At 40.1% G+C, this 19701-nt stretch overlaps 3 protein-coding genes across 4 annotated transcripts; 1 reads left to right on the plus strand and 2 right to left on the minus strand.

Annotated features, from left to right (window-relative positions):
• The first annotated feature begins 9774 nt into the window (after positions 1-9774).
• Positions 9775-14162, plus strand: LOC108137275 (ADP-ribosylation factor-binding protein GGA2). The gene is made up of 5 exons (XM_017258872.2): positions 9775-9908; positions 9978-10135; positions 11146-11740; positions 12297-13306; positions 13784-14162. The coding sequence occupies exons 1-5, from the start codon at positions 9872-9874 to the stop codon at positions 13994-13996; spliced, it is 2013 nt and encodes a 670-aa protein (XP_017114361.1). The 5' UTR covers positions 9775-9871; the 3' UTR covers positions 13997-14162.
• Positions 14115-16674, minus strand: LOC108137277 (protein LST8 homolog). The gene is made up of 2 exons (XM_017258876.2): positions 16470-16674; positions 14115-15939 (listed from the first exon to the last, which is right to left on the minus strand). Exons 1-2 carry the CDS (start codon positions 16581-16583, stop codon positions 15112-15114), a joined length of 942 nt encoding a protein of 313 aa, XP_017114365.1. The 5' UTR covers positions 16584-16674; the 3' UTR covers positions 14115-15111.
• A 559-nt stretch (positions 16675-17233) lies between these two features.
• Positions 17234-19672, minus strand: LOC108137276 (lysine--tRNA ligase). Of its 2 annotated transcripts, none has more exons than XM_017258875.2 (4): positions 19523-19672; positions 18510-19170; positions 17497-18444; positions 17234-17423 (listed from the first exon to the last, which is right to left on the minus strand). In XM_017258875.2, exons 1-4 carry the CDS (start codon positions 19552-19554, stop codon positions 17337-17339), a joined length of 1728 nt encoding a protein of 575 aa, XP_017114364.1. In that variant the 5' UTR covers positions 19555-19672; the 3' UTR covers positions 17234-17336. The 2 variants fall into 2 exon arrangements, with proteins under 2 accessions (XP_017114364.1, XP_017114363.1); XM_017258874.2 differs by lacking the exon at positions 19523-19672 and adding an exon at positions 19260-19469.
• Between the last annotated feature and the right edge of the window lie 29 nt (positions 19673-19701).

The raw sequence follows: 19701 nt of genomic DNA on the forward strand, positions 1-19701 counted from the left end.
TTTATCGTTTATAGAACTGCAGAAATATAAATCCAAATGTTTGCCATTCACTCGGTGGTAGTAAATTAAGCTTTCACTTGCGGATATGAAGGCAAACATAAATAGAAATCTTAAAGCAGGTCGGGAGACTTAAACCAGTTTAGACAAACGCAATGCACATATAATCATGGCAGCAATTTCAAATTACAGGAAGGAGCTGCGGCAATAGTAATGTTGGGGGGCTAAAAAGGGGTGGACCATTTTCTAGGAATCAACTGCCCAGTTGCCAATTTAGCGCGGTTTCGTTTCTCTGATGCCACTGCTCTTAAGTCAGGAATAACCAATCCTTAAAATCTATATAGAGCTCTGATACCTTATTATAACAAGTATATACAAATTTCATTAAAATTAGACCGACTATTTGATAAAAAACCACTTGAAATATTAAACCACCAAAGATCGCATTTCAGTTCTATTTCTGGTTTGACATTCTTTGTCATTCTCTTTCCCCATAAGCGAACTATATCTCAGATATCAAATCTTATCGTTTGGCAGAAAGATAAAACCGTTGATTTCGCACTTGGTAGCTTTGACTTGACAATTGCAATATTCTACGATTACCCAGATACGGCGAATAAAGATTTCTTAGTTATCACAATGATATGGGGTAATTGGAAAGAGTTAAAAGCATATCTTAAAAGATTAAGAAAAAACCTTACACAAAACCTCTATAATAAAATGGAAGACTGTCTGTCTGTTTAAATTATTTCACAAAAAAAAAACCAAAATGAATGCACATTTCGAGTAAATTCGCCATTGGGTTTTACACTTTTCTACACCAACATTCAACATTCAACAACCACAATCAACAACCATCCACAGATGGTTGCCGTCATTTCCTTCTGCGATCTTTTATTATTGATGTTGTTTTTAGCGAATAATTAGGGTTATTAGTTTATAACTCTTTTGTTTTTTTTTGTGCCACGAAAAACAATTTGGTTTGCCTAATTGTAGTGGCTTTTTGTGTTGTTGAATACTTTTGAGTGCCGGTGTCAGCGATCGTGTGCCTTGCTGGTAACTTGTAGCAATTAATTTGCTGCTAAATTGCTTTAATTACATCTCGATTTAATCCCTCAAATAAAACTAAAAATAAAAACTAATTATTTGTACAAAAAAAAAAGCCCAGAAAAAATGAGTAATTAAAATACCAGGGAAAGTACACACAAAAACAATATGAGATGCCAACAATGAGATGAACTAAGTTGAGTGATATAATACGGTTAATAAAGATGAAGATTTCATGGGGATCATCAATCATGGGATTGTCACCAACTTGTTTTTGAATTACGTAAAATCGTAAAGTGAACGGGATTCTTAAAATACTTTTTATAAAGGCAGAATGAATTTTAATGAATTTTATCTTTTGTGTTTCATTATTCCCTATGTTAAAAATAAATATATTTAAGTTTGTTGATAAATATTGAGTAAACTACAAAAACAATACATTTCAAAAGTATGAACTTTATTGTCCAAACTTTTTTATGTCTTACGTATGTTATTTTATAAAATTATCGAAATTGTGCAAGCAATATTATTTATTTATTTATTTCATCCTAACGCAAGTGGTTTAGTGACACAGTGTAGTGACAAAGTGTAGCAAATATTTTTTTTTTTAAGTTGGATTTATACTTACATAAATAAACAATAATAATCATAAACATTTTTGTCGGTTATTTGAAATACAACAGCGCTTACACAAAAACGCTTAAAAAGAAAAACAGCTAATCCTCATAAACAATAATAAAATAAAACGATTTCTATATATAGGAGTTCCTTTCTTAGCTCAAGTTACGAAAACAATTTCGACTAAAGCTAAAGTCTGAATAATATTGTGCCATAACAAAAACCAAAACAATAAATATATAATTGGAAAACTTTATGTTGTGTGTTCAAAGTGAGTTGATAATACGAAATCGAGCTACACTTAAAAGAAAACACTAAAAGTTTAGTTTTAATAAGTGTGTCATAAAAATAAACCACAGGCAGTATTAAAGTATAAGTTTTTTTTTCAATACTTAATAATATAATCTCTGTACATTTAAGTTTCGTAGATTCTTAGTCTTAAACTGTAGTGTAACCATAATTTTTGAACCATATAAGTTTTTTTGGTGATACTTTCGTGGCCTTAATTAAATGCTCATGTTATTGAGAAATTGTACATACCCAATAATTTCAAATTCATGTAATAATAGATTAGAAAGTAATTTTGTTTTGGTGTAGAGGGCTGGCTTAGAATCTGTCTAGGGATCTGTTTATTTCGTAAAGCACCCGATCGAATCCGGAATTCAAGGTAGCCATGGCAAGTCGATGTTCTGAAGGCCAAGACAAGGGTACAGTTGCCTCCGGCGATAGTGAGACCTTACGATGGTCATGGCCACTCAATTGATGATGTAAGTGAATGATTGAATGAAAGTCTCTAATCGCCAAATGCTAAACGAGCCCAAATGCAAACCAATTGAGCTCGGAACGAACCGCCAGAAACCGCCTGCGATTGCGAGTACCGGGGTATTTTCGTCTCAATTAATGGACGACATCTCGAGCAACTTGCTGGGCATACAAATTCATTTGATCCAGACACTTGAGTCAATTTGCAGACAGCCCAAACACGAGACTTTGGTTAGCAGTTCCTTTGAATTTGTTTGCTGCAGCAAGACGATCTATTAATGGAAGAATTGATGAGATGGGCAGATTGAAAGGCATCGCTGGCACAATTGAGATGGATGTCATTTGCATTGAAGGGACAGCAAAAAGGGGCGCTTCAATATATATAACCTCTGGTTTAATTAGTTAAGTGTTTTTCAGACTATTTATATAACTTTAAATTAGCTATTGCTATATCTCAGATTGATATTATAAAATATAAATAAAATAATCTAATATTCAAAATTTTTGTGGAATATTTTGTATCAATGTCAAAGTATTAAAGCCTCTGGTTAAATTCTTTCTGCTTTCAAATTACATTTTTAAGTTTTTTGTTTTTATGGTCTTCGTTTTTTTAACCTCCGGTTAAAATTGTTTTTAAAGGTTATGATTGAACTCTGAAGTGTTAACTACTCGTTATTTATAAAAAATCTATTTCAACTAAAAAGTTATAGTTGGAGTGTCTATAATTAGCATAAATTGTTGTTTATAGATGCAAGAAATGAGAACTCAATAAATTTCCATACTATGGGATCGATCGTGTGCAATTCGTGGGAGACTGGACGTGTGTGGTATAGATTAAACACCTTTTCTGGAGTGCTATAAACAATAACAACAGAATCGAGAGCTAGCAAAACAAATCGGAGCAAAACAAAAAACAAATATCGAATAGCGGCAAACGTAAACGTAAACAACTGAGCCAATTTCAGTGCAAATGGAACACACACAGCTCGGCTGATAACCACAGAGAATGCCAGTGAGACAACCTGGAATAGATCACGTTTCTGCATTTCTCATACGGGCCACGCACCCTACACCCCGAAACCCGAGGTATTCCAATGTCCAGACGCTTATGTAAGCCTACAAATGGACGGCGGTTGCAGAACTCACCCGGATCGGATACCTATATTTCTTGGAAACTCTACTGTGATAAGGTAAAGGAAAAGCACTTTCGATAAGGTAGAGCTAATATATACCTGGTTTTATATTCTTCTAACAAGTGCAACAAGACTGCAATTATTAAGTAAATTTTAGTTGTGGAGATACAAAAAGATACCTTTTAAATACAATATTGGCCCATTTTAGTATATTATCGAAAGGTATTTTTATACCGAAACTTGGCTGGTGTTTTTGTTTTCTTCATTAATTGCTCACCGCACTTACTCAAAACTGTATAATTTGAGAAAAAATTGCTGCAATGAATAAGGCCAACGATGTAGTGTCATAACACTTTTACTCATAACTCAGTTTCGTATTAATATTGATTACAGGTGACTAGCCAGACGACTGTGACCCATGTCAGCACTTTGAACCGAAATACAGGGCGCACTTTTACACCCTCTATACTGGTTCATTCATTCATTGGCCAACAAAACACACTGCCCACTGCACTTGCACCCAGTCATTTAGCAACTATTCAGCCAGGGCCATATATACTACGATAATTACCTGAAAAATGTACGGCATGTTAGCAAACGAAAACAAACAAATACAAAACACAAACACACAATATACAATACACCAATGCAATTCGAGATCTCGAACTGGATCTCGTTGTCTTCCGCTTCTCAATTGCTGTCTAAAACGCAGTTTGAATGGGGATTGCATAAGAGTACTAAGAGTACTATAAGATGGAAATCGCGAGATACATTGCGATTATAGAGTATTGACTGGGGATAAAATAATCTGGGATGGGGCTTTAATTGGCTTTTGGGAAGAAAAAATATATATCCTATAAATTTAGAACTAATATGATGAGTTTTAAAGTTTATAAACCTGTGACAATCTGTAAATGATGATTGATTTGATGAGTTTATACATTTAAGAAAGACACAATCATTAATTTCTAATCATATGACATGATCTATTAATTAGAATCATTTTCAAAGTTTAAGAAAAACAAAGTTATGTATAATAGTTCCAAACCTGCGACACTTTTTTTCCCTGTGTAATCTTTAGTACATCAAGCAAAACAACAAAATATTCCCGATCCCCGATAAGCGCAGGTCAAGTGGCAAGGCAATCTATATAAAGTCAGCTGAACGTACCCCCCTCTTCATATTTTTAACACCTCGAAGCTGAACCCATTTTGCTCTTTTTTCTGGCGTTATTTGTTGACGATTATAAACAATAAACATATTTATGATCGGTCATATAGAATGAAAGCCACGAGAACTCAACAATGGAATGTGTGCGAATTTTGTTCTACTGCTCGGGATGAGATGGAAGTGGATGTTGGGGGGTAAACCACTGGGTGGCCCCATGTCAAGCACCTTTGGAGTGTAATTAGAATTGTTGCCGAACCTCCAGTTGATAAGCCCACACACATCAAATAAAACGCCAAAATGGAAATGGAGCCAAGAGGAGAAGCAAATACTCTAAGTCCATATCTTTGGAAAGGTATGACTACTAAGTAAAAACTCTGGGTAAGTTATACCAAACAAGGTATCAAAGGTATCAAAGTTAGGAGCAGTGTTGGAAATCGGACTAGTTTTTTGGATCTAGGTAAGTTAGGTATTTTAGAACAAAAATACTTAGGGAAGGTAAAAGTAAATTATATGAAAAAGTTTAAAATAGCACATTTTTTATAACGATTTTTTTCTAATTAATAATTTTAAGTTAAATTATAATAAATAAATATATTTCCTATACCTAACATGGTATATGCCAAAGATAAATAGAAATCGTTTCCTAGGTAAGGTAAAAAGGTAGCCTTTTATTGTTTTAACTAAGTAAAGTGCGAGGTACCAAAAATGGTACCGATATGCGTACCTAGGTACAAGTATCTAGGTGCACCATAGGTATACTTGTACCACTAGGAGATACCTTTCTTAAACTTTAACCGAGAGGCAGTCAGCTGATTAAACTAAAAAAACATTTCCAGTTTTAGATTCTCACTTCCTAGGTTATAAATACGCAATAATCTTTGCATACATATCTTTTACTACCTATGTCCGTACGTCCACCAACTAAATTTTATAAAGATTGCCCGACGAAAGATCATTAAAACTAGTTCTGTTCATATAAGCCCACTTGACTGATAAGCGAATTAAGTTTTTGCCAAATGTTTAGACCCCAATGAATGGACCGCTATATATGTAGTTTATTTTATTAACTGGCGCGCTAGAAAATCGGTACCTTTGATTAACAGTGAAAATTTACTATGTACTTGTAGTGCGACTAAAGGCTTAACCATAATGATTTCTTACTAAACGAGTTAGTTGACTGTGTGGCTGATTCATCAGGTAACTTGAGTAAAACTTGATGAAGACCCACTACCTCAAGATAATCTTTTTTTAAATTTGGATAGAGCATGTGGTTTTAATCCGTTTTGATAAGCATATTGTAGATCTTAAAAAAAATAGCTAGCCAAGATTATATGCGATACAGTGATACTACGTTTCAATATCAAGCTTCTATATGCTAGGTATACGTAATAAGTCGTGCCCAAAACTGATTTACCATATGTGTATTTATCTACCCTTCCTAAAAACATTTCTTGTTGTGCTCAGAGATCAGACTATTCAATAAAGTCAATTCACCCCAATCGACGCGATTCCCAAACGAGTCCGATAGATGAAAGTGAAAGTGCAAAAGCCAGTCCGGCGATAATACCATTCCGTACCCCTCCAGAACCGAACCCCTGATAAGCACCAAACGTACCCGGACATGGGCTTATACGCGTACTCCATGTAGTAAAATCGCCGCTGCTATCAGGCAGTAATTAATTCAGTTCTTATACCCGTGCAGGGGGCATTATAATTTCAGTCAGAACTTTCCAAAGCAGTAAAATAGACATTTCCAGCCCTATAGAGTATATATTTTTGATCAGTATCACTGGAGATTCGATCTAGACATGTCCGTATATATTGCTTCCATAGAAACAATCGAAAAAATAAGTGCAAATATTATAACTTCAGATTTTATGAGCTTACATTGTTTTTAAAATTACGTTTTAAATTTTATTCAAATCTGATAATACTTATTTTAAAGGAAGCATACAAATCGTCATAGCTTCATTGTTTTTAAGCATAAACGAATTAATTTTTTATTATATTTTTAATAACTGCAAGGGTATATAAACTTCGGATAACCGAAGTTTGCTACCTGTCATGTTTTTTTGTAATGTTTTTTTGTAGCCATTTGTCCAGTCTTTTATATCTAACCAAAATCTGTCACCTTTTTTCAGCACTGAGTGGATTTACTATTTTGGGCCCGATATTGATAAAACCTTCTGCGATCGATTGGCCCCAACGAATATTGGCATTATTTTCTGTCAAGTACCTCCAACGACCATTACTCCCCTGGGACCGCTTATCAACTCGAAATATTATAAAAACAGGGGTAAAAAAAAGGGGGTGGGAATCACTAATCTGGGGCATAGGAAAACCAACGCAATCGATTGCCCAGAACTTTCCCAATCGAAGGAATTCGATAAGCCCTATGTTCCAGACTCCGATTCCGGATGCGGCATAATATTTTACGGCCATCGAATGCAATACGGACTGCGATCGCCGATCGATAATGCCGATATAATGCCAAAAGCCAGTAGCCTTGAGATCTCAAGTGCCTTAGCGGGGGTGCAGTGGGTTATATTCTGTGTTATTCTGATCACATTTTCGATTGTTGTGTTTATTGATCACCACTTTGAGATCTTAAATCATACGATGGTGACCAAATTGTATTGGCATTAAATTTCAGATTTGATAAGCTTTTTTCGCTTTAAATATTGCTTTCATTTTGTATTTTTTACTGTTTACTATTGACTTTTTCGACTCGAGTCTATTGAAATATAAAATATTCATTATGATGATGAAAAGCTTAACAAATTTCTATGTCTAAACAAATTAGGCTTTTATCGTAACTTTAAAATAGTTTGTATGGGATATTTGTTTAGTTATATCGTATCGGTTATTTGTTTGCTTACTATAACGGTACCACTTATCGTAACGGGTATTTGTTTGCTGGTAAACAGCCAGCTGTTTGCGTGCGTGGAAAAGTTTGGTAGCGTCGCCGATGCCAATCAATATCAATAACGACACTTAACAAAGGGCCAGCGACAGATGGAGATAAATATGTAGTCGCACAATTGAGTATTGTGTATTGTATTGTCGCTAGTTGATGGTTAATCAATGAAAGTAACTCAAATATGCAATCAATGGACATAACCTCAAAGGGCAGGCTCAAAAACACTCGCCCACGCATTAGAAAGAGAGGGGGGCGATTTGGAGAGAGAGAGAGAGAGGCGGGAGTAGAAATGTGTGTCAAAAAAAAAACACACACCCACTCTTCGAATCCTCTCCCAACAAAAAAATACGTGGGAGTGGCAACGGAAAAAGTTGATACAAAAACCGGGAACGATTGTGTAATCTTGAATTAGTATTTGAATAAGGTCCAATACGTATTAGCTATAGAGCCCATGAATGCCCGAGTATGGTAATCAGCGCGAACTTATCAAAGTCAGGCGTATGAAATTGCTGTAAGACACATGCCGTAGTTGCTGTTACTTCTTCTAGTTTTGTTTCTTTTGGTTTTGTTGTTTTTTCTTTCCATTGAGTTTTGCCCTTGAGTTTGTCCTTTTTGAGCAGAGCAGTACCAAAAGCAGCGACGCAGGCAGAGGCTTTTTGTTATACACGGCGGCGCATATAAACTGGTTTTGGTATAACAGTTTTATAAGAGAGAGAGGGAGAGAGAGAGCGGGGCTCTCATTTACGGCCCACACCGACATACCAACACACATGCGCAGGCCGGTGACGAGCCTCCTACGCGAGTGTGTGTGAGTGCTGCACGTGTTGCCAAACGCAGAAAATACGAGAAAAAAAAACGAAAGAAAACGTAACACTCGAGGGTTAAGACCATCATATATGTATCTCCTGCAAACTTTGTAGCCTATTTTGGGGCGTACTTCTAATAAAAAAACTAAAAATTTCAAGAACTTTAATTGAATTTATATAATATTCAAAGTATTTTAATAACTATGTTGAGGTTTTAAAAACAAACATAATCTATATAAGTTTTAATGCTGTAAAAAACAAAACGCCATCTTTCGGGTTTTTCAACATTGTAATTGTGGTATAATAATATAATGTAGCATACTTTCAATCACTTTTTTTGTCTAAATAATTTTGGGTTTATCCTAAAGTACTTTAAAAATGTATATCAAGTATAACATCACATTTCTAAACAAAATATAATGATTTGATTTTAGGTCCAACGAGTATAGGGTATTAAAAATACCATGACCCCACCACCACGTGAACCGTTTGGGGCAACAACCAAATTCTTATTCCGATTCCGAAACCCGTCGAGATGATGATGCAAGTACTTCTAATTATAGCCTAATGTTTTTGGGCGCCTGCGCGGTGTCCTGCCGAAAGGTTAACTTAAGGTGAAATGGCCACAGGTTGCTGCCCACGCACACAAAGACGCCGCACGTGTTTGTATCCATGTATGTATGCAAGCAGCGCTTGTGTTTGTAATAACTATTAACTGCATTTTTACTGCTTATGGCACTTAATTTCTGACATTCTGGCTGGATTTATTTTTAGAGCAGAGACCTACTACAGTTTTCCTAATATAAAATACCAAATACAGAAAACAAAAGGGCTTCCAAAAAGTTATAAAGGATGATATGGTACCACAAATAATTAAGTTGACCAAGTCAAGAGTTGTTTGTAAAACTAAAAATAGAACTCACAAAATAATCATTATTTTTAGAGATTAAATTATTTAAGACTTATATGCAACTCAAATGACAACTATTATCCCACCAGTTTTAAATACAAATTGTAAAAACCAAAATTAAACCTAAAAAATAAACTTAAAGTTTTTGTGACCATGATTTTTTTTGTTTTAAAAATAATTAGCATTGATTTTTTAAGGTTTTTCAGTTGAATTTCAACAAAGTTTCATTGCGTTGGAAAAAAGGTGACTTTCAAAATATAACGCTCGACCCAAGAAATAAAAGTGGCAATGTTGGTTGGTCTCGCGGGTCAAGATGGCAGCGCTGCTCAAATGTGGCAACGCCATTAATGGTATTTTTTCTACAGAGAACGCCCCTGTGGTATTTTTAAGAGCACGCACTCTGTCCACACTGGCTGGCGACAACAACAACATGTCTGTTGTTCGAAATCACCGCAAATATTGTTTATCCCCCAGTTAATAATTGTAACTAATTGTAATAAACGCTAAAATGACAACCGACGAGAGCATAATGGAGGAGATGCTGGGTAAGAATTCCCCCAAGTACTTCAATCATTCCAAAAACCCATGGATCTCGATCTCTTACTCATTCGCAGAAAGAGCAACAAATCCGGCAAAGAAAATCGACGAATTGGGCGTGCAAATGTTCTGCATTGTGGTGAAAAGTAATGCACAATTGGTCCACAAGGCCCAGGAAATGATTGTGGCCAAGGTGCAATCTACCAATGTGACGGAGGCAACTCGAGCGATTTCGGTGAGTTATACTTTTTTTTTTCACCAACATTTTGCTACACACACATATTCCATAGATTCCCCTCCCACACCACCCACTGTCCACTAACGGTAAAGGGGTGTATTGTGTGTGTGTTTGTGTGGGGGAAAAAATAAAACCCAACACACACACATATAATCATTGCCGGCACACCGACGCACAGTGGGCCGTAAAGTTGGCAAAAAGCTCACAGCACAAACACAAACACAAACAGCAACAAACACACACACGCACTTGTGTGGCTGCCTTCCATTCGCAAATACAATAATTGTTATCAATTGTGGCCAAAATGTATTGAACAAATACAGCTAAAATAATATGCAACAGTTAGTGGTATTTTCACATGTCAGGTTCGTTTTACTTGCTTTGTTGCTACTCGTTTATTAAAAATGCCATTAATGCATTAAATGCATTTAATTGATCACTTGTAATAATACACTTTTATTTTCAAAAGTCAGTTTCTCTAGCTCTTACTTTATTTATTAAATTATGCTTTTCTTTATCAACAAGTAGGTCCATAACTTATAAATATATCTGTTACTATTTATGTTTGGTTTTTTGTATATAAGCGACTTAATAAATAACATATCTTATTACTATTTAAGATTAGTAATATGTATATATAATTTATCAGATACTAAAACACTAAAAATATTCGTACATTATGAAGTACTAAGCCTCATAAAATAACTTCAACTTTAAATATATAAAAAATACCTACAAATTTTGGTTATATATTTAAATTAATCATAGATATCAAACTCTTTTAGTTGCTGGAGGAATTTTCTCTGTTTTAATAATATTATTTATCTAGTTTTCACATTATTCTTAACGACAATAATAAGTAATTGTTTAAAATGTTTTCCAAATCACCTATCACCTTTAAATTAGGTTTAAATCAAGGAAATATATAAATATACATGAAATTTACTTTAAAATGTTGGTAACATATATGAAATTTAATAATATTTATATTTATTAATCGCTTTCAGCTGCTGGAGGAATGCATGACGCAGTGCGGCGATGTCTTCCAGGACGAGGCCGCCAAGTTCCGGTTCCTCAACGAGCTGATACGCCTGGTGTCCAAGAAGTACAAGGGCGCCGAGACGCCGCACGAGGTGAAGCAGCGGATCATGGAGTGCCTGCTGCTGTGGACCACCGAGTTTCCGCAGCGCCAGAAGATTCGCGATGCCTACGATATGCTGCGCAAGGAGGGCGACATTGAGCACGGCACAACGGAGGCGGCGGTGGCCAAGAGGGAGAGTGTCCTGGGCACCATCGACGAGGCCATGTTCGCCAAGCTGATCAAGAGCAACAATCCGGAAAACTTCAAGCGGGCCAACCTGCTGCTGCAGTACAGGATGGCCCAAGAAGCCCGCCGCAACGATCTACTGGCCCAGCACCGTCTGGTCCTTAGCGAGGTGCAGGAGACGATGCAGCTGCTTAACCAGATGCTGGACACCTACGACCCCTCCAACCAGGACGTCAGCGAGACGCTGCACGAGCTCTACAAGAGCTGCAAGAAGCACAAGCCTATCTTCCAGCACCTGCCGCAGCTGCTGGACGACTCCGATGCCCAGCTCGTAGGTGGGTTCAGCTGTCATCGAGTGGTTAACATGTTGATGACATAACACCAATGCCCAGCACCAGCAGGGTTACAATTTTATTCGATTAAGCCCTTTAGAAATAGGTTTAGCTCGATATAAAGTCATATATTAATTTACTTCACATGGCTCAGCGTATAAGCTATTGAGTAAGATCTAGTTGATCCTTTGAAAACTATTTTATACAGAATTTATTATCTGTTTAAATCAACGCCCTGTTCAAATTAAGCTTCACATCAACTCTGGCTTTGAAAACTAATTTTTATCGAATTTGTTTTGTTATAGAATTTATTTTATTTATATAATTTTTTTTAATCAATAAACCATTTTTTGCAATTGATAGAATAGATAGGTAGAATAGCTTTCGGATACTTATATATAATGCAGAAAACACTTTGAGCTTTGGATTAACTCTGGTTTTAAAAACATGTGAATTAAACCTGCTTGTTTAAACAAGATTAATTAGATTTAGACTATGATTTATGAGAGTCACTCTTGGATAATCCTTCTTACTAATCCATTTCAAACTCGATTCCCAGCCGACACCCTGGATGCGAATGGTGCCCTGCTGACCACCATGCAGCGCTACAAGCTTCTGGTGCCCTCGCCCACGAAGAGCACTGCTCCTGCCTTGACCACCAGCACTTCAGCATCCGCAACATCCAGCGCTGCCAAGGGAAAGGCAACAGCAACGACCAGCTCCACAAATGCTCTGCTGCTAAACGAGCTGCTTGGCGATTTGCTGATCAGCGGGGGCGGCAGCAGTGAGAGTGCAACCAAAGCCAAGCCCAGCAGTAATTCCAATTCAGCCACAGCCACAAACACTGCCGATCCCCTGGCCGATTTGAGTGACATCTTCAGCAGCGCTTTGGCCGAGAGTGAGGCGGCCCAGCAGCAGCAGCAGCAACAGCAACCATTCCAGAATGCCATCACTTTACTAGAGCCGCAGGTCCTGAACCAAGGCATCAGCACATCAGAGGAATTGGCCAATGGCAATGCCAATGGCAATGGCAACGGTAGCGACTTCAGCAAAATACCAGGAACGGCCCGAAAGATGCCGCAGATCGATATGCTCAGCGAGGAGCTCTTCCAGCAGATTCTGCCCAGCCAGGAGCGGATGGCCAGCTTTAAGCGTGATCCCGAGAAGCTAACACTTAACGATTTGGTCAGGGAAAGGATGCAGGTGAGGGTGCCGGAAGAGGAAACGGGTGCTCCTGCTGCTGCTCCCGCTGATGCCCTAGATGATGACTGCTCGCTGCTCAGTGAGGATGTGGAAAAAAGGGAGGAACCACCCGTGGTGGCGGTAGTACCAGTTGTTACCCCCGCTAATCCAGTAGTTGTAAAGCCACTGAGCGAGATCCACGTGGAGCTGGACAACATCCAGGCCACCGGCGAGCAGCGCATCGTTCTCGACGACGACGACATGCAGCTAAGTCTGAACTTCACCAGCGAGCGGCCCGGCCATCGTGTGTCGGTGATTGTGATATCTGCCCAGAACAAGAGTCGCCAGCCAGTGCACGACTTTCAGTTCGAGGCCAGCGTAAAAAAGGTGGGTTCACCAAAAATAACTTAACACAAGTAACAAGTAAGGAGGCAAACTTCGGCTAGCCGAAGTTCATATACCCTTGCAGCTATTGCGAAAATTAATTATATATTCTTGAAATTAAAATTATGATTGACTTGTGTATATGTTTAAAAGCATTAAAGCTCCATTATTCGATAGTTCCTATGACAGCTATATGATGTCGTTTTCCGATTTAAAAAGAATTAAAATCGTTATTCTGAACTGTCAAATTATTAAACAGTAAAAAAAATTTTTACAAAATATTACAAAATAGAAAAGTTACATTTAAAAAACAAATTTTTTTTTAATTTTTTTATTTTATTTATGGCAGAAATTTTTTGATGAAATTTAAACCTTAATTCTGAATTATTTAATTTGATGCTGATCAAGAATATATATACTTTAATACACTCTGCAAGCGTATAATAAGCACAATCAGCTACTTAATTCGTTTTTTTGTAGCCCTGCAAGGTGCGCCTGCTGCCGCCGACGGACAGCCAAATGCCGCCCCACAAGCCCTTCCGCCCGGCCACGCCCATCAACCAGGTGATGCTCCTCCTCAATCCCACGGGCAAGGCCGTGGACGTCACCTGCATCGTGGGCTACAAGCTGGGTGACGATCCAGATCCCATCAAGGAATCCATTGTGGCCCAGGGCATCGATTATGTGGATTGAACCCATCAAAAAAAAAAAAAGAAAACAAAGACAACCAAACGAAAAAAGTCAATTTCCCCAAAATCGTAAATGTTGTTCCTTTCCATTCTGGTTTTCCTTATTTAAAAGATAGTATTGATTTCCTTGTTTTGCGTATTGTATGTATAATATATTTATGGGCCCTTAAGGTATTTATTCAAATTGCATTTTGCATACACACACAAACACACACACACACACGATTTAGTCGTAATATAATTATGTATCAAAGGTTTATATATTTAAATTATGAAAAAGTCGCTACAAAAGCCAAGCGCTCATTTTCAGAGGTATTTTCTCGTTTCTCTGCTGTTGTTGTTGTTGTTTGGATGATGCTTCAGTTCTGGTTTTGGTGTGTGTTGCGTATGTGGCGTCATCACTTCATCACTACGTTCGTCCCTAAATTTAACTGCCTCCGAAAATTGCCAAATTATTTGCCATAGAGTCTAGTGCCTTTCAATGATTGTCTCGCTTGGTTGGTTATTGTTTTATATATAATCCATTAACGACTGAATATCCGAGTCACTTCCTGATTTAAAGGGTTTCTTTTAAAGGGAAACCAGGGATTTTATGAGCATTGCTGGCAGTTTGATTAAAGAAATAGGAATTAGAAGAACAATATAACATTGCGTACCTACTTATTTAAATGAATCCAAGCTCTTCAAAAGAAAGCTTGTTTAAATTAAAAATTGTACACATTTTAGTAATGTTTACTTGAGCATAGTGAATGTTAATTTAAATTTAATAGGAATTTGGTAGTCAAATGTCAAATCTTCAAGTTTAATTAGTTTACAAGCTTCTTTTTAAACCGAAACTAAATTGAAGTTCGGTACAAAAATAGCAAATCTTTAACAGTTTTTGCTATGTTGTATTTAACCATTATGAAATTAGTGAATTTAGAATTGAGCTCAAACAGTTTTTAAAGCAAAACTAAACTTAAATGGCAAATCTTCAACAAGCGTTGCTGAGAAAAGGGAAATCAGGGCCCAACCTGGAGACAATCAACTTGGCAGGACTCTCACAAAGCTTACAAATTGCCTAGATCCTAGATCCTAGTTGCTAGATTCTAGCGGCTAGCTCTACAACTACCACTATTACTATTTGCCCACAATCTCGTCCTTGAAGGACAGGGCAGTGATGGCCTTGGTGTGGCCGGTGTACTCCCTGATCGGGCTCTTTGTGGCCAGCTTCCAGAGACGCGCAATGCCGTCGGAGGAGGCGGTGAAGAGCCACTTGGAGTCAGCGCTGAAGGCGGCATCCCAGACCCAGTAGTTCTCGATGCAGAGTTCGCGCCATTTGGTGAAGTCATCGGTCTTCCAAATGCCCACCGTTCCGTCGCCCGAGGTGGTGAGCAGCAGCCTCGAGTCCGGACTGAACTTGCAGCGCAGGATGTAGCGGCTGTGCGCTTGGATCTTCTTCGAGGGCCGCAGCGTGCTCATCTTCTGGTCCTGGCTGGTCAGCGACCAGATGTAGCAGTTGCCCTTGTTGTTGACCGCCGCCAGGTAGCGGCCGTCCGGCGATATGGCCACATCCTGTATGGAGGCGTCCACCTCGGGCACAATCCGCTCGTGCCGCTCCGACTTGACGTCCCACAGGAAGACGCTGCCGTTCTGTGAGCCCATGGCAATCTCCACCTGATTGGGATGCAAACAGGCGGCATTCACCGGCGCCTCGCAGTCGAACACTCGCGAGCAGTGCGGCGGTGCGGAGATCATGTCCCAGATGCGCACATGGTGATCCTCGCCGGCGGTGAACATCCAGTTGCCATCCTCCTGGAAGCCCAGTCGCGTCACATTCTTCTGCACGCCATCGAAATTGATCACCGGTGCGGTGCAGTTGGACTCCAGGTCATACAGCCGGATGCACTGGTAGCCACATGCCGCCAGACGCGTCTTGTCCGGCGTCCTGTCCAGCGCATTCACTTGCTATATGTTGGGATGTAAGAGGAATCATGGTTATCCAGGTACGTGACTTCCATATGGCTAACATACAGTTGCGTTCAAAGTAATAGCAGTTTTTTAGCTTATGCAAATAGCTATCAAAAATGGTTTGAAAGAAACTTCTAAAATTTTTTATTTAGATTTTCGTGAAGCTTATACTATGAACTTCATAAGCAAATTTCTATATTATGTATAATATTTTTAAAATAGTTTTATGAAACAAATACTTTTTTTTTTAATTTAAAATATAGATAAAATATTAAAATCATTTCAATATAAAATTCAGTTGAACGATTTCTTGAATTGTTGTATACTTCGGTATATTGAAATGTGAATTTTTCCGTAACAAACTAAAAGTTTCTTTTAACCTCGTTGTATTTCTTGTTGAGTAAACATTGTGAGAAATAAAAATAAAAATTGACCTCTGCCTAAGAGGTATGTTTGTTGAGCACTTTATATTGTGCCACTGCTATTATTTTGACCGCAGCTGTATGCCGCAATCGCACTATTCTCACCGAGGTCTCAACGAATCTCATCGTTTTGATGCAGTTCCCCGTGTGCGCCTGCCACACCTTTATCGTGTGATCGTAGCCTCCGGTGGCCAGGATCAGCTGCTGTTGGTCCCCCATTGTTTTTATTACCGATTAATTGACAATTTGCGCGATTTGGCCAGCAATGTTTTCATTTGGCAAGAATCCGCTTTTCCTGCCAGTGTGACCAAGGCATGACAACTGAAAAATGTCTATCACATAGCGGCGACTCGATCCAAGGTGGCGAACTTGGCTCTTAATATTTATTTAACTTGATGTTAACATTTTTGGATTTTAAAGGGTGCCAAAAAATCTAAATCTAGCTAAAAATATTTAAATGTATGCCACTTCAAAATCGGGATTCAACTGAACAAGATAGTTGACTAGAAACTGACTATCATTAATATGAAATATATAAAGCAGATTAAATTAACCAAGTTATGGGCTATAAAAGTAAAGTTTTGGAACACCTTACTGCAAGTCATTGTAAGCTTTGAAATATTTCACATTAAAATGGATCAAAAAGTGGATCATCATCAAAAGAAAAACTGTGCTGTTTATTATTAGAAAAAAAGCCACTAATGGAAAGCAGTTTCCGAGTAAACTTTTTGCAGGCTATTAAAATTCGTATGCAAATGATTATAAAATTAAATCCCAAACATTTTTATGTACTCCACTTAGATATTGGTTTTAAAAGTGACAAGCCATGTAACTTAGAAATTTCGGGAATGAACAAAACACGCGTTGGATATTGGAAAAGAAAAGGTTTATTCGTTGAATAAATTAGCAACTGGGACTACCAGCCCGGGACCAGCGTAACATACAAGGATGGGGGTTGGGTGAATTGGAGTTCTACTGCTGTGTGGCAGTGGCAGTGGCAGTTTCGGCTGCCGTGCGATTGGCCTCCTCCGGTTTCATGGCGGGGAACAGAAGAACCTCCTATAAAAGAAGAGGAACGAGAGTATATGTAAAGATTCTAAAGAAAAAAAAGAATGATAAAGCAAAGACGCACCTTGATGTTATTGGAGTCGGTGAGGAACATGGCCAGACGATCGATGCCCATGCCGAAGCCACCGGTGGGCGGCAATCCGTACTCCAACGCCGTGCAGAAGTTCTCGTCGACCATTTGGGCCTCATCGTCGCCGGCCGCCTTGTCGCTGGCCTGCTGCTCGAAGCGCTCGCGCTGCACCACGGGATCGTTCAGCTCGGTGTAGGCGTTGCAGATCTCCTTCTTGGCCACGAACAGCTCGAAGCGCTCCGTCAGTCCGGGCGTGCTGCGATGGTACTTGGCCAGCGGGGACATGATCTGCGGATGCTCGCAGATGAACGTGGGGTTCACGCAGAACTCCTCGATGAACTCGCCCACCAGTTTGTCCAGCAGGCGGGCAGTGGTGCGCGGGGCGGGGCACTCCACCTGGTGCTTGGTGCACAGCTGCGACAGGAACTGATTCGTTTCGGGCGTGCTGAATGTGTCCGCAGCCGGGAACTTCACCTGCAGCTTCTCCTCCAGCGTTTTGATCATGGACACTCGCTTGAAGGGTGGCGTAAAGTCAAGTTCCTGCTCCGGTCCCTCCGGACCCTCCGGGTGATAGATGACCTTGTAGGAGCCACGAATGGCCTTCACCATGCCCGAGACCATTTGCTCTGTGATGTCCATCACGTCGGCATAGTCCGCATAGGCCATGTAAAACTCGCACGTGGTAAACTCCGGATTGTGCGTGAGGTCGATGCCCTCGTTGCGGAACTGCCGTCCTATTTCGTAGACGCGATCGAGGCCGCCCACCACCAGCATCTTGTGGTACAGCTCCGGAGCGATGCGCATGAACAGGTCCATCTTCAGGTCGTTGTGATGCGTCACAAAGGGCTTGGCCGTGGCCCCGCCCGCAATCATGTTCATCATGGGCGTCTCGATCTCGAGGAAGCCCAGGCGATCCAAGAACTGGCGTACATACGAGATGATCTGGGGTTGGGGAAAGTTGAAGTTGGATGAGTGATTGTTTTATACTCTGGAATCATTCAGCTCACCTTGGCACGAATTTGGAAGTTCTCGCGCACTTTGTTGTTGAGTATGAGATCCAGGTAGCGCTGGCGATAACGCGTCTCCTTGTCCTTCAGCCCGAAATGCAGATGGGGCAGCATGTGCAGGCACGGCGAGAGCAGCTGGATCTCGGTGGGCATCACGGACAGCTCGCCCTTCTTGGTCTTGCCGGGATGTCCGACGACGCCGATGATATCGCCGCGCCGAAGCTTGGCCGTGTCCGTCTCGAATGCGGCCTCCGACTTGTAGGACCTGGCGCTGGCCATCACCTGCACCTTGACGCCCTCGCCGCGCAGATCGTAGAAGATGAGCTTGGCCCCCGACTCGCGGATGGCATGGACACGCCCGGCCACGCTCAGGCTGACATTCTCCAGCGTTTCGCCCTCTTTTAAGCTGCCCTCGTACTTGGCAATGAAGTCCTCCAGCGAGCTGCTCACATGGAACTTGTGTGGATAGGGATCGGTGCTGGGCGAACGCTTCAGCTCCTGGACAGCAGCGGATCTGAGTTTGAAGTACTCGTTGGGCGAGATCTCCTCCTCCTCCTTCTCGGCCTTCTTTTTGGGTGCTCCCTCCGCCGGAGCAGCAGCGGCTGCCTTTTCGGCCTTCTCCTTGGCCTTTTGCTCGGCCTTCAGGCGGCGTTTCAGCTCACTGGAAGGCAAGGATAAGGGTTAAATTCAATATGATACGATGTGATTATAAAAGCCTGGCCAACGAGGCGTATGAGTAACACAACGCACAGTTTGGTCTGCTTGCTGGGTTCCCATTGGCAGGGGCTCACGTGGAAAGCGCGGGCCTGCTGTGACCACAGCCTGCTCGATCTCGATGTGCACCATGTCCGCAGGGCGCAGCGGGCTAGCATTTTTTGTATATATTTTAGGCTTTGTATTTCATCAGCAGCCAAATGCAAAAAATAGAACTGGAACGTTGCCGCTTCGCCTTAACCTCAAAGGGGCTGCTGCTTCGTTGGCTGCTGGTTGTGTGTTTACGTATAATCACTTACTTCTTGGACAGTTCTCCACTTGCAGCGGCCATGCTGTTGCAGTTTACGTAGCTTGCTAATTATCTTTGGGGTTTATAACAAGCAGCGGCGACGGCGGCAAACCAAACCCAAAATACAAATGTGCCGTAAAGCGCCACAAAAAAGTAAAAAGTTTACAGCCAGGTTGGCCAGATGGTTGG

Source organism: Drosophila elegans, unplaced genomic scaffold (genome assembly GCF_018152505.1).
Source record: "Drosophila elegans isolate 14027-0461.03 unplaced genomic scaffold, ASM1815250v1 contig_149, whole genome shotgun sequence".
Taxonomy (NCBI): Eukaryota; Metazoa; Arthropoda; class Insecta; order Diptera; family Drosophilidae; genus Drosophila; species Drosophila elegans.

Coding starts and splice junctions, on each gene's coding strand:
- LOC108137275 (XM_017258872.2), top strand. CDS start 9,872: ATGACAACCGACGAGAGCATAATGGAGGAGATGCTGG. Junction 10,136..11,145: donor AGGCAACTCGAGCGATTTCG/GTGAGTTATACT, acceptor AATCGCTTTCAG/CTGCTGGAGGAATGCATGAC. Junction 13,307..13,783: donor TCGAGGCCAGCGTAAAAAAG/GTGGGTTCACCA, acceptor GTTTTTTTGTAG/CCCTGCAAGGTGCGCCTGCT.
- LOC108137277 (XM_017258876.2), bottom strand. CDS start 16,583: ATGGGGGACCAACAGCAGCTGATCCTGGCCACCGGAGGCTACGATCAC. Junction 15,940..16,469: donor TGAGATTCGTTGAGACCTCG/GTGAGAATAGTG, acceptor CCCAACATATAG/CAAGTGAATGCGCTGGACAG.
- LOC108137276 (XM_017258874.2), bottom strand. CDS start 19,381: ATGCTAGCCCGCTGCGCCCTGCGGACATGGTGCACATCGAGATCGAGC. Junction 19,171..19,259: donor CCCAGCAAGCAGACCAAACT/GTGCGTTGTGTT, acceptor CTTGCCTTCCAG/TGAGCTGAAACGCCGCCTGA. Junction 17,424..17,496: donor CCGACTCCAATAACATCAAG/GTGCGTCTTTGC, acceptor CTTCTTTTATAG/GAGGTTCTTCTGTTCCCCGC.